This window comes from Aquarana catesbeiana, linkage group LG02, assembly GCF_042186555.1.
Source record: "Aquarana catesbeiana isolate 2022-GZ linkage group LG02, ASM4218655v1, whole genome shotgun sequence".
Taxonomy (NCBI): Eukaryota; Metazoa; Chordata; class Amphibia; order Anura; family Ranidae; genus Aquarana; species Aquarana catesbeiana.
Window position 1 is genome coordinate 583,796,368 of NC_133325.1, and position 14,877 is coordinate 583,811,244.

General features: G+C 42.7%; 1 protein-coding gene across 1 annotated transcript in view; it reads left to right on the forward strand.

Moving 5' to 3' along the window:
- The first annotated feature begins 871 nt into the window (after positions 1-871).
- YTHDF2 (YTH N6-methyladenosine RNA binding protein F2) overlaps positions 872-14,877 on the forward strand; it is a 43,052-nt gene continuing 29,046 nt past the window's right edge. The window contains exons 1-3 of the mRNA XM_073616207.1: positions 872-1,039; positions 11,938-11,962; positions 13,707-13,786. Of these exons, the coding sequence (XP_073472308.1) occupies positions 887-1,039; positions 11,938-11,962; positions 13,707-13,786 (258 nt within the window). The 5' untranslated portion in view covers positions 872-886. The remainder of the gene's footprint in view (positions 1,040-11,937; positions 11,963-13,706; positions 13,787-14,877) is intronic.

The window sequence follows — 14,877 nt, forward strand, 5'->3', positions numbered from 1 at the left end:
TTTTGGTTCCAGAGACTTCAATGGATCAAAAGTGTATCGAAAAACGCAAAATGCACCAGGAATATGCAAACTGCATCCTGCACAGGTGTGAATCAGGCCTTATGGCCCATTCATACAAGGTACTGCATGTGAATCCCACAAGAATGCTGTGCTGTTCCTATGCAATTCTGTGCAGTGCGATTTCACCCCCATTCATTTTAAATGGGCTGAAATTGCAGCGCACCAAAAGCAGAAACGCACGGCAACTGCATTGTACTTTTGTGCCACGCACTGCATTTTGGGGTGTCGTTAACTTTGAACTGACCCCTGCAGCAAATGGTAAGGACAGCGCCAATGGAATGCAGAGGGGGGGAGCCGCACGGGAACACGGCTCTCCTGTACTGCATTCTAGAGTGAACAGGTCCTTGTTTACCACAATATCCTGTATGAGGAGGGTCATTCCTTGTAACCCCTCCCCAAAAAGAAGGAAACATGCAAAAAATGAATTCCTGCAGTTTTGGGACCTGCTGACAAAACCCACACCACTGTAATGCTATGACTGATATCCTAAGCTGCCTACGAGCTCTAACTGAGCTCTTTTCCAGGTAAGGAACAGCAGCACATCACGGGACGTGCGTCACCGCCTTGGCAGGCTACGTACGTAACGTCACTCAGCGCGGAAGGCGCGGCCTGTGCATGATGTATTTTATCCCCCTCAAGCTCCCCTACCTTACGGTCAATCCTAGTGTCATTTACATAAAAGATACAACTACGGCGGTGATACCAGGCTTGCTGCACGATTAGTTTGCTGAGGAGAGAGCAGCTTTCCTGTTAGTTTGCGAACAGTGACGCCGTCCCCTCACTTTTGGCTGGTGCGGTGCTCGCCTATTCTTTGCCCCCAGTAAAGATGGCCGAAGAGGCATCAAATGTCGTCAGTGCCGGCGCCGGCGAGCGCACGCTACAATCTCCGCCCTATTCCTGCTCTGAGGGCGCGCTGCTGCCGCATCTCCCGGATCTGTTCTCTACCGACGACATGTCTGCCAGTAGCCTGCTGGAGCCGGTAATGAGAGCTGGTGTGGCCCGTCCCCTCCCTCTGTCTTCCCGTGTGTGTGTTCATGGCGCCTCCATCCTCTCCTCTTCCTGGTGTATTGTATTCTCTCCAGTAACAGCTGTCATGGTTTCCGTGTTTGTCCTCATTAGGTTGTGTTTTCCCCTCTCCATAATTCTGACCTAGGTGTCCCTCCCTCCTTCCCTCTCTCTCTCTCAGGTGATGTCTTTATGTCTCAGTATCTACTTCCGGTCTGTTTCTTGGCGTCCTCACCATCCTGTCTGCCTCCTCCAGCCTTTCTTCATCACTATTCCAGGCTTTTCCTATTTCTGGGGGAGGAATGATGCTTTCAGGGGGTTCTGTAGTCTTCACTTAGCTTACTTCACTCAGATTTAGCTGCATGCTGGGCTGGCCATACACTATAAAATCTCCTTTAGATCCACCAACATCTACCTACTACAAGGACCTGCCTTATTGGATACACATAGCTTAGAAAGGTCCTATGGTGAGCCTAATGTGTATCTAAATCTAGGGCAAAAATAGAATATATTGCAGCTTAGCAAACCTTGGATGTGGTGGCTGCATTTGTGTTTTTTTTTGGGGTCCTTTTTTTTTTTTTTTTTTTACTTTCTTTTGCCTTTTTAGCTGGTGATCCTGCCAGTAACACACTGCTCTTTTAGGGTGTCTCTCACCTTGAATTCTGTTTTGCTTACCGCTGGGCTACCTTGACCCCCCTTAGATTAATTGACTCCTCAATTCTAATTCTCTTTTCTGTGAACTTGTATCCATTGCTCTGCTTGTAAACTTCCCTCCCTCTCTTGGGTTGGCCATATTAATGCGGGGCTCTGACAGGTCTGTCCCTGCACAGTGAGCGGAGATGGACCTGTCACCCCCCCCCCCCCCCCCCCGTTCAGCGGAATATTAAAAAAAGAACTAATTTCTTATCAATTTTAAGGTTGAAAATATTTTTATTAACAAATTTTGATGGATTACAAAGAAAATCCAAGTGTATAAAGTAGTAAACAAAATGGAAAGTGCATGAATTCCAGAGTTAGATTAATAAATACAGTCTACCAAAAACAATACTTGCAAGGGATCATTCCCCCTAGTAGAATAAGGTAAGCAATGAGAATACTGTTATGCATGGGGGAGCACAGTCAAACTAGAGCTGCATGATTCTTGCCTAAATGAGAATCACAATTTTTTTTTGCTTGGAATAAAAAGATCACGATTCACGTGGTGTAAAATCTTTCACATTATACAAACAAAATTGGGATAACTTTACTGTTTTGTTTTCTTTTTGTTTTTTTTTTTTTTTTGTAAATTCATTAAAGTGTAATGTTTTTTCCCAAAAAATTGCATTCGAACGACTGCTGCACAAATACAGTGTGACATAAAATATTGCAACAACCACCATTTTATTCTCTAGGGTCTTTAATATAATATGTATGTGTGTTAGAGCTGCACAATTAATCGTTAAAAAATCGTGATCTCGATTCACCTCCCCTGGCGATCTCTCCTGCAGATGTTGCCGATTCTTTCATATAAACAAGTGGAGAGACTTTATCTGCTCACTCAGCTGTCAAAAGAAAGCATTGGGTATTCTGCCAAGTCTTTTAGCTTGAAACATTGTAACTAAGCTTCCTTCTTAGATCAAAGGGATAAACTTCTGTGTAAATAATCCGGGCAGTCTGCCAAGTTTTCAACAACTGTAAATGCTGAAAGTTTAACCACTTAAAGTCAATCTTTTTCTGACACTTCTTTCTTAAGTTAAAATCAATATTTTTTGCTAGAAAATTACTTGGAATCCCCAAACATATATATATATATATATATATATATATATATATATATATATATATATATATATATATATATATGTGTGTTTGGGGATTCCAAGTAATTTTCTAGCAAAAAATATTGATTTTAACTTAAGAAGTGTCAGAAAAAGATTGACTGCAATATTTTATGTCACACTGTATTTGCCCAGCGGTCTTTCAAATGCAATTTTTTGGGAAAAAATACACCTCAATGAATAAAAAAAAAGAAACCAGTAAAGTTAGCCCAATGTGAAAGATGATGTTACGCCGAGAAAATTGTGATCTATCTTCTAAGCAAAAAAAAAAATAATCGTGATTCTCATTTTAGCCAGAATCGTGCAGCTCTAGTGTGTGTGTGTGTGTGTGTGTGTGTGTGTGTGTGTGTATATATTTTTAGTGCGTTTGGGGGTTCTTAGTAATTTTCTAGTAAAAAAAAAAAAAAAAAGAGATTTTTAACTTGAAACCGTCAAATGTCAGAAAAATGTTTAAGTGGGTAAACTTCCCTCATTTACACACCAAAGTGTATTCCTTTTGATCTAAAGGACAAATTTTTACAATGTTTATACTTAAAGCCATCCATAAAACAGTTACCTTTCCGGCACGTGCCGGAAATGTAACACTCCCATTGGTTGTGCTCTCAACCAAACTGTCAAACCATCCAATGGCTGGTGTCATAACGGATCACATGTGCAGCATCATGGCAGTTGTAGATTAAACAGAGGCCAAGATGGCAGCTTCCTTGGCTGAAAACGATAGGAGGGTTTACTTCCACTTTAAGTTCCACTGCTAAAGAATGTTGTGATTCTTGGCAGACTGCCCAGGTTTTTTTTTTTTCCTTTCTTTTGACGGCTGTCAGCTTGAGCAGAGAGAATTCTCTGCATAGACAGAATCGGGAAATACTCTGTCAAGATCGCAACGGGTAAATTGCGATAACGATTAATCGTGCAGCTCTAAGTCTAACATCATCAATTTAGGCCAATATGTATTGTGCTACATATTTTTGGTAAAAAATCCCAATAAACATATATTGGTTTGTAAAAGTTATAGCATCTACAAATGATGGGGTATTTTTTTTTATTTATTACTAGTAATTGGCGACTTATAGTGGGACTGTGATATTGCGGCAGACAAATCGGAAACTAAGGGGTTTTATTTACTAAAGCTTGGTCACAATTTTTCAGAGAAACCAATCAGCTTTGAGGTTTTATTACTAAAGCTTAATTAAACAAGCTGGTTTCTCTGCAGAATTTTGACTAATTTTGCCCTCTAGCTTTAGTAAATCCCCATGTGATACTGGGACCAGTGACACTAATAGTGATCAGTGCTAAAAAAATGCACTGTAACTATACCAATGACATGGGCAGGGGTTAACAGGGAAGATCACTGGGTTAAATGTGTGCCTGACCAGTGCTTTACTACTGTGGGAGAGGTGTTTGTACTAGAAGGCATGGATCAGTGCCCCTGCTTAGCAGAGACACAAGATCCATGTCTTCTGTAGTAACAGAACGGCGATCTGCCTTGTTTACATAGGCAGACCGCCATTCTGCTTGTGTACCGAAGCATTGGCGAGTGCTGGCAGACGTCGAGCCGCTGATCAGCACCTGTTGTGTCTAATCGCAGTGGAAGCGGGCCTACAGCGGTGTGTGACCCAGAAGTGCTGTGTAGGAGAGCCGCCGTGTGTGTATATATACAGTCAGCAAGCAGTTAAATGTTTTTGCAGCTTTTTTCCAAGCGTTTTACAGCTTCAGGCCTTTTTGTTTAGCCAATAGAAAGCACTAGGAGGAGGCTAGGTAGTGGAAATTGGGGATGGAGAGCTGCTGTTTGAGCAGAATAAGAGCACCAAAACACTCAAGTCAGGCGTTTCTATTGAAGTCTATGGGGCCAAAAAATGCTTGTAATCTGCCAAAAAAGCTAATGTACTTTTTTGAGCGACAGGCAGTTTACTTAAGGCAACAGAACACTCAGATGTCAACAGGGGCCATTGAAATGAATGGGATTTGGCTTGTTGAGCTCTTAGAGCTACGAGCTTCAAGCTGAAAATCGCTCAGGTGTGAATTGGGCCTTAAAGGGTTACTTAAATCCGTGTGTGTTTTTTGTTTTTACAAACCTGTCATACTTTTACAAACCTGCGCTCTCCTTCAGGACACCTGTGCCGGCGTGCTCCCGTGTCCTGCTTCTATTGACAATCAAAGAGGACTCGGCCCCGTAGCCCGCGTCATTTGATTCGATTGACAGCAGTGGGAGCCAATGGCTGCGGTTCTATCAATCTATCCAATCGGGACAAGAGACACCAGCCATAGCTGGTGTGCTCGTCCCCAGGTCGAGAGATAGGGCTCCGGTAAGTAAAATGGGGGGGGTGTTTGGGGGGGGCTGCAGCATGAGAAGGTTTTTCACAGAATGCATTAAGGTGAAAAACCACAAGGGTTTACAACCGCTTTTTAAAGAAGTTCAGCCTGAGCTCGTTTGGCTGGACTTCTCCTATGGGTCACGGGAGTGCAATATGTTTTGCACTCCTGTGACCCGTTTTCAGCAGAGAGCGGTCTGGAGTCCGCTCTCTGCTGACGTAACCAATATCAGTCCAGGTACCGCGTCATCTCGACCGGAAGTCTGGATCCGCCAGGTGCCTGGACTCATAGCTGTCTCAGCGAACCGCTGGAATGGCCGCTCCTTGGCCCTCCATGCTCACTGGAGCGCTGAGCCGTGGAGGAGCAGAGCAGGAAAGCTGCTGACAGGCAGCAGCTCTCTGCTCGGGGAGCCGAAAGAACTGAGCCATTGGTGGTGTTTGATGGCTCGGCTCTCAGCGAAGAGGCGGCAGGGGACAGATGCAGCATCGGACCAAGGAGCATTCTGACCAGGCTGTCCTCAAATCCTCTAGGTCTATCAGGGTCACAAGGTCTCATTCTCAGTGACTCGCATAGCAGAGTGTTGATAAGAGTAGCTTATATGATAGAGAAAAGTCTGGGGGACCCAGGGGAGTGTAGGCAGACATGTTCAAAGAAAATTTTTCTGAAACAAAAGTCAGAGCATATTGGGTACACCAAAGTCCCCTTGCAGCCTGTAGGTACAAAAAGGGGTAGAGTGAGAGATCCTGGCGTGTTCGTAAATAAGAGGATCCGGCACTGAAGAAGATGGAGATAAGAAGAAGAAACCTTAAAAGAGAAGTATGGAATCCCCCCCCCCCCCCCCCCCCAAACCATACTTACCTAGGTGGATGCAGCATCAGACCGATGCTGCATCCACCTAGGTAAGTATGATTATGGGGGGGGGGGAAATCCTACTACCACTACTAAAAATACTACTTTAAACCACTTCAATACAGGGCACTTTGGCAACCTCCTGCCCAGGCCTATTTTCAGCGTTCAGTGGTGTCACTTTTTTAAATGACAGTTGCGCGGTCATGCTACACTGTACCCAACCTAAATTTTTATTGTTTTGTTCCCACACATAGAGCATTCTTTTGGTGGTATTTGATCACCTCTGTGGTTTTTATTTTTTGCTAAACGAATAAAAAAAATTCAGAAAATTTTTTTGGGAAAAAAAATGTTTTGTTTATAAAATTTTGTAAATAACTTTTCTCCATCGATGGGCACAGATAAGGTGGCACTGATGCCTGGCACTGATGGGCATCACTGGTGGCACTGGCAGGCATTTTTCATTGGCACCGATTGGCATCTCCCTGGTGGTCTAGGGTGGCATACCTGGTGATCCAGTGTGGTGGCCATCCCTGGTGGTCATGGCGGCATCCTGGGTGGGCATCCGAGGGTAGGGGGGGGGGCTGCGCTGATAAACAATCAGCACAGACACCCCCAACCCCCCTGTCAGGAGAGCAGCCGCGAGTGAGGAAAAGCCGATCAATGGCCTTCCTGTTTACATCGTGATCGGCTGTAATTGGACATGGCTGATCATGTGGTAAAGAGTCTGTCAGAGACTCTTTACCTAGATCGGAGTTGCGGTATGTCAGACTGGCAAGCCACAACAACGATCGCCGCGATGCGTTCCCCTGGGGGTGCGCATTGGCTTGTTATCCTGACCAGGTCATATGGCTCCCGGTCAGGATAACACAACCACTTTGCCGACGTCAGTTTGCTATATGGTGGGCGGCAAGTGGTTAAAGTTCCTTCTTCTGATCTCCATCTTCAGTCCCGGATCCTCTTTTATTTACAAACAGCCAGGATCCCTACTCTACTCCTTTTTGTTCCTACAGGCTGCAAGGGGACTTGGGTGTACCCAACATGCTCTGACTTTTCATTCAGAAAAATTTACTTTAGACATGTCTACCTACACTCCCCTGGGTCCCCCAGACTCTTCTCCATCATATAAGCTACTCTTCTCAACGCTCTGCTATGTGAGTCACTGAGGATGAGACCTTGTGACCCTGACAGACCTAGAGGATTGGAGGACAGCCTGGTCAAAATGCTCCTTTAACATGACTACTCTGGAATTGGCTTAAAAGGTTCTCTCCAGTAGTAGTGGGTTCCTTGCCTGTGAAGCTCATGTGAATCTGAATCAGTGATGTGATTCAGAGGATGTGGACAATGCAGTGTTGTCTTCCATATGTGGTGGACTTGCCCAAAATTGATGGTATTTTGGTCCAGAACCTTTGGTCTGCTTCAAACCGTTTTCCACCTAATAATTCCTAAAGTTTTGTAAACTGGCCTTACTTCATTGCTCCATCTCTTGCCTTTTTTCTTGCTAACAGAAACTAGTCATGTACCTTTTTCTGGCCGCTAAGCAAGCAAAAGCCAAGGTCTGGAGGAAGCCTTCCATTTGTATCCAGAAAGTTAAAGCATGAACACTAGGATTAATGAAAAGTTGTCCAGTATCCTCAACAACCCCCAGCTAAAACTTCTTAAAATATGGGAACCAGTTTTGCCTTCAGTAAATGCATTCAGTCTGTCCTACCTTTTTAGTTAACCTCCCTGGTTGGTTTTGAGTCTGTGGGGCATGGACTTCTGGCCTCTCTTGCTATCTAGCCCCCTTCTTGTGTGTTTTTCATTTTTTCCCCCACTCTCCTATCTCTCCCTTTCTTCCCTCTCCTTTTCCTGTGTTTGAGAGTCTATTTCTTAGAGCCCTTGCACACTGGGGCGGTTTGCAGGCGCTATTGCGCTAATAATAGCGCCTGCAAACCGCCCCGAAAGTGCCGCTGCTTTCATTCCAGTGTGCAAGCCCCGAGGGCTTGCACACTGGAGCGATGCGCTGGCAGGACGGTAAAAAAAGTCCTGCTAGCAGCATCTTCGGAGCGGTGTGTATACCGCTCCTTTACCGCTCCTGCCCATTGAAATCAATGGGACGGCGCGGCTATACCGCCGGCAAAGCACCTCTGCAGAGGCGCTTTGCGGTGGTATTTAACCCTTTCTCGGCCGCTAGCGGGGGGTAAAACCGCCCCGCTAGCGGCCGCATACCGACGGTAAAACGCTGCTAATAATAGCGGCGTTTTACCGCCGATTCCGCCCCAGTGTGCAAGGGCTCTTAAAGAGGACCTACACTGTATCTAAACATCACAACTCAAAAATGCTACTTTAATTCATTTTTAATTTTTAAAGCAAGCTCACCCATCCATGTCTCCATGCTTTATTTTGCTGAGAAATCACTTTGAAAAACAACCCCCTAGCATTTCTGGCTGTGGTCATCTTGAGTAAGGGCAAGATGATTCATGTAGTACTTGCTTCCTGGAATTTGTCTGCCCTTAGCTCAGATATGCAGACAGGAGGGTGTTAGCTGAGAAAAGCCCTCCTGAATACTCCTGGGATGTATGACATAATTTGTCTAGGCAAGAAACCAGGCAGTAATTGAAGAATTGTAAAAAAAAGTCTTTAAAACCAGCATAAGGATTAAAAATAGTCATTGTTGACAGAGTGAAGTTCCACTTTAAGACTCTCTGATTACCATGACCATTGGATGTGCCTTATAATTCTTGATGTCAGAGTCTCAGTATTTTGAACTCGTTAAGTTTGACTGTTCTTTTTCTAAAATGTTTTTTAGTTCTTGTACAATTTTGCGTTGTCCTGTGTGGGCGATTCTGCTGTTATATTTGTTTCTATGAAAACCTAATAAAAGTATTGAATGAGAAAATAAATCCACCAGATTGGTGAATGGGAAGGGTCGGAATCGGAAACTTCCAGACTGCCTGCAGTGGAAAATTATGATGCTTCACTGCTCATTTACACTGTTTGACGTGCATTTTTGTGCAATGGTTATGCGAATGTCACCAATGGGGCTTTTGGAAAACAATTTTCTGTGTTTCGTTGACATCACAATGCAGCATGTCCCCCATTTATCTATTGGGTGGTGGATGGTGCTGCATGTTACTGCACAGCAGTGCACCACATGCTGTCACTATGACACACAAATAGTTAGAAAAAAAAAAACTTGCATAGGCAGTGTGAAGCACTAAAATCTGTGCATTGCACTGCTCTCAGCCAGAACAGGCGCTGACACCACACAGTAAAAGGATGTTTATTACCACGCAGGCTAGTGTAAACCTTGCCTTAGCAGACAGTCATCCAGTTAGAGTTTTATATCTTCTTTTGAGGCCCTAACTGCTTGGCCCATTTTGGGAGAAGTGACTGAGCGCATAGCCCACTCACCCCAGACTTTGTATAATTACGCAGTCACGTTCCGTTGCCGCCTCTGCATCACTGGAGACATTACTAATAAAGCATTTCTTCTGGGTATAGGAGTATGACTTCACCTATGTGTAGTGCTTGGGCCTAAGTGGTCAAGCACAAACAATTGCGTGAGGATTGCCATAATGTGATTCAATGTCAGTTGACATTGAGCAGGGAAGCTGCAAGGGAGTGTAGCTTGGTAAGTTTGCATGATTGGGATTGCGGCCTGCATGAAGACGCTGTCACTTTGGGGTTGATTTACTAAAGGCAAATCCACTTTGCACTACAAGTGCACTTGGAAGTGCAGTCGCGGAAGATCTGAAATGCAGGGAAGCTCTCTGCTGATTTTATCATATACAAGCAAAAATCTTTTTTTTTTTTTTTTTTTTTTTTTTTTTTTTTTTAATTCTTGCATGTCCCCTTCAGATCTACAGCGACTGCACTTCCAAGTGCACTTGCGGTGTAAAGTGGATTTACCTTTAGTAAAATAAACCCCTTTGTCTTGAATGAGCAAAGTGACAGTTTCTATTTAAAGAGTAACATTTACCCCCCCCCCCCCCTCGTTTGGGTTTTTTTTTTTCTGTAAATGCTCACACCCAGCAAATTTAACATCTTCCTGATGTAATCTGTGCTGCAGCACACCCAGTCCCACACCACCATCTTCTCGTAGCCTCCCTGACGGTATTCCTGAGTGTGGCTCGGGGTTAAAGTTCAGTCCCATTAGCGGTAACCCCGAGCCACACTCGGGATTACATTGCAGGATCCTGGTGTGGTGTTACTTACCTTGTCCCCAGGATCCTGCGATGTCCTCCGCAGTGTCCGTGGGCTCTGTCTCCTCCAAAGCCTCTCCGTGCCAGGCTCCGTTCCCTGCGAGCGGTGCACGGGGGCGGAGCCTGGCGGCAAATTAAAACAAAATGTAAAAATCATAACACATACAGTACTGTAATCTTACAGATTACAGTACTGTATGAAATAATTTCACATCCCTTTTGTCCCCAGTGCTTTGGCCTGTGCCCTGCATGCAGTTTTATGATGTATACTGTTCTTTCTGCCTGGAAACTGGAGATTGTCCATAGTAACCAAAAGTGTCCCTTTATCTCAAAAGTGGCTTTAGATCAGCTAGAAAACAGCGATAGTAAATTAGAACACTTGCAGAATTGAGCGATAGTGAATCGTGGGGAAATTTATTTTATTATTATTATATTATTATTATTATTTTTAATTTTATATTTATTATAATTTATGTTTTTTTGTGTTTCAAACTTCATCGTACCCGGGATATCTACTAGACTCTTGTTTGGACAGATTTAAGTGTGTTATCGTTAAGAATTACAGGCCTACAATATAAAACGCCAAATTTCAATGCAAAATAATTGTACCACTTTCAGCACCTAAAATCTGAAATAATCATACCGCCAGGGAGGTTAAAGCAGAAATGGAATCCTTGATTTAACTGCTCCACAAACAGTTACATTCAAGGCATGCTTGTGCTCGCTCTCAACTGAACTGTCAGGCTATCAATTGACTGGTGCCATGACTGAGCACATGTGCAAGCACAATGGTAACTGCAGATCAAACGGGCTTGAATGGCAGGTTCCTGGGCTATAAAGTAGGTTTTTGTTCCGTTGTTAGGCTTAAAGGCTAAGCTTCTCTTTTGGAGCATGTTACACCCATATTTTAGGGTTCCAGCACCTGTCCCCAAATCCCCAACACTCCCTTCATCCCCAAGTGACAGAGGATAGGGGAGCATCTCCCCACACCTGCTGTCAGATTTCAAAATGCAGAGCGACTGTGCAGGGCTCTGCCTGCACTACCATGTCATTCAGTCACAGCAATCTGAATGAATGAACTAAAGTACCATCTGCCACTGCAGCAGACTGCTTGTGATTCTCATTGAACTGCAAAGATGCTGGTGAGCGCACTTGTACTTCATTGACGCTTCCGATAGCTTTCAAAGAAAAAGCTGTAGCAAGTATCTACAGGAGCCTGATGTTAGTCAGGAATAGGAGTGTGTAGAGGTGGGCAGGAAGTCTTGTGACATCACGACTCCACCCACCGAGCTCCAGCAAAGAGACCCATCCACAGATTCTATTCTTTGTAGGGCTCCTACTGCTGAAGGGGGTGACATTTACAAGGTAGGGATACATGCAGGAGGCTTGCGTGTCTATATACATTAATACCGTGCCGTTAGTTTATACTGGGTGAGTGGTAGGTTTACATCCACTTTAAGATCAGCTTGAGTCCCAACAGCTGCAAGCTACTTAATCTTGTCGATTAAAAGTTACCGATCCTCCAACTTGTGGCATAGCAAGTCATATTGTGAAAGTCACAACAGATTACTTTTAGATTGTGCCGTCATTGATCTGTGTGCCCCATTTATTTTCTTATCTTGTGGGTCATCTGTTTATGTGCTCCCTTTAGTTATCTTACTGTTTGAGTTCTGACTGTACTTCCTTTTTTTTTTTTTTTTTTTTTTTTGCAGAGACCCAAAGGGCAAGGAAGCAAAGGTGAGTAACGTGCAAACAATGTATTTCATAGACATTTGACGCCTGAGGGGGAAGAAGCTTTAAAATTCAGTCTACCTTTAAAATGGCAAGGAATTTTGCTTTTCGCAACAGTAATGTAGGAAGCATTAGATGATAAAGTAGCAGATGACCTCCAGTTAGAACCGGAATCTAAGAGTAACTTGTGCTTTGCACATGCACAGCAAGAAGCATGTACTCATTCTTCCTTTTCTCCCCTTTTGCTCCGTTCAGCTGCTGATGTAAAGAAAATGCCCTTTTGGGTATGGTGAAGCAGTTGACTTTCCCCATGTGATGGTGTTTTGATGATTGGCCTGGTCACATAAGGAAAATCCTCAGTCATATTTGTTAGCTTTGGCTGGATCTTTCATAGGGCTTTCATTGTTCACTTCCAGACACTGGACTTAGTTGAAGGAGTGGAGAGTTTGTGCTGTTGTGGAAAAGGAATATATTTCGATTGCAGGTGTTAAAGTAACATATGCTTTTCTTGCATTATAAAAGCACAGGTTTACTTTTTAAGTTTTTCCACTATTGCAGCCAAACTGGGATAATATCTACAATGATCGTTACAGGTTCCTATGTACACAACATAACTTAAATATTTAAAATAGCTGCTTACATTTTTACTTGCTTTTTTTCTGAAAACTCCAAAATTGAAGTTTTCTCCTATGTAATGTTAAGGAGGGGCCTGGATATTGCATAATTAACCGTGTCCGTACTGAGCTGGCATATCTGTGTTGTGAACTTGATTTTTACATTCTGTCCTAACAAGGGGTTAAAGGTCTCAGGGCTTGGGTTTTGCATTGCTAATTACAGGAAATTTTGTTCTGTCCCTGCAACTTTCACATTCACTTTGCAATTGTTCCCTTTAAATCCTATGGGACTTTTCACACCACTGTGCTTTGGTGCGTCTTGAAAAGTCCTGCATGCTGCATCTTTGGTGTGGTTTTCAAATCGCACCAAAAATGCAGCTTCCCACAGAAATGTAAAACGTGGTAAAAATGCACTGCGTTTTGCATTTTTGGTGCCTTTGAGACATGTCCATTTTTTCACAGGTGCAGGCAACCAAAAAACGCACCAGATTTTACTACAAAGCAGTGTAAAGGGGCCCTAAAAAGTCCTTGCCTGGCTGCCTTTTTTTCATTTCTGTGTTGGTAAATATTTAGTTTAAAAAAAAAAAAAAAAAAAAAACAAACCACAGAAAACACATTTAGGTTTAATGAAAAGCCAACTATACAGTCTTATTTTAGTTATTTCAAACATTCTGCCATCACAGGAGGTTGTGTGAACTGAACATACTGTTCATATAGTCATAAAATTTTGATAAAAGTATGTTCGTCATAAGTTTTTAGACTTTGTACATAATGCAAAATACCAGTGGAGATGGATGAAGTAGGTTAAGTGTTGGGACTCAAAGTGAACTTGTGCACACCCCCTCTTCTGCATAAAGGCATCTTCCTGATGATCCTTGCAGCAAATGGAACTAAGAAATCCCCAGTGCTTCTGGGTATGGAGATAAAGTGATTGGCCAAGTGTTACATGTCAGTGGGAAGAGAGCTTTCAGTCCTGTGTAAGTTCCAAATTGGCACTGGGTGGCTTTACTTCACTCCAAAGCTTCCTCTTGGGTTTTGAGGTGTTTGTTTGTTTAAAAAAAAAAAAAAAAATCCAGGAAGCCTTTGAAGAGGTATATGCATTATGTTTCTTCAGTAACTGCTGTATGTGTTTTCAGTTCAAAATGGAAGTGTTCATCAGAAAGATGGAGTTAATGATGATGAATTTGAACCATATCTACATACACAGGAACGACAGGTAATTTTTATTTTTTTTTCCCTGTCAACTGTATCTACTTTTACCTTATGACACTTGTACAGATTCTACTGGTCTCATATTAAAATAGGAAAAGTGCACTTGTTGCTCATTACGACTAGCAAGATACATGCTTTCATCTGTTCCAGCTGTAGGGCAGAACTCAAGTCATATGTCCATACTGTACAACCTGGTCTAGATGTTATTTCATTGTTGGAAACCGGGATTGGATTTGCAAATTCTATCTTGATTTCTATTTATACTAATATAAATTTTTTTTTTTTTTTTTTTGCACCCTGATTTAAAATTTTTCAGTGCTAAGGAAGTGTTGCACTGTAGATCAGCTACCAAAGAGCCAGTTTGCCACCTGTGCATGATCAAGAGATACAGGAGTTGATTTACTAAAACTGTTTAAAACTGAAGAGTGCAAAATCATCTGGTGTGAATGCAGTTACAAGTCATGTAACTTTTGTACTGGGATTAGATATAGACTACCGTTGCTGACCATTCTTCCACAATATGCAATTCAATGGCAGCCTTCAGTAAATTTATGGACCATGAATGTTTATATGTTCTAGGCTTTGCTTACTGAAAATTTGTTTAGCATACTAGATGGTATTAGGATGTTTTAAAAGGGTCTAAACGTTTTATACTCCAAAGAAATTATGGAAAAAGTGAATGCTATCAGGGAAGGATGTACCTAAAACTGAGGGAGAGAAACTTACTGCGCCAATTACAAAAACTTTGAGATGTGTAAAATCTACATAAAACAGAATGCAATGATGTGCAAATATCATAAATTACATATTTTATTCACAATAGAAAATGTTTAAACAGAGAAAATGTGTTTTTTTTAAAGGAAAAAATAAGGTAATTTCAACACATCTCAAGGTTTAAACAGGGCCAAGTTTTCCACGGCGTAGCATCCCCTCTTCTTTTAACAGCACTCTGTAAATGTCTGGCAACTGAGACCAGTTGCTGGAGTTTTGGGAGAAGAATGTTGTCCTATTCTTGCCTGATATAAGATTCTAACTTCTCAACAGTCCTGGGTTGTCTTTGCTATTAAGATGCACCAAATATTTTTAATTGGTGAA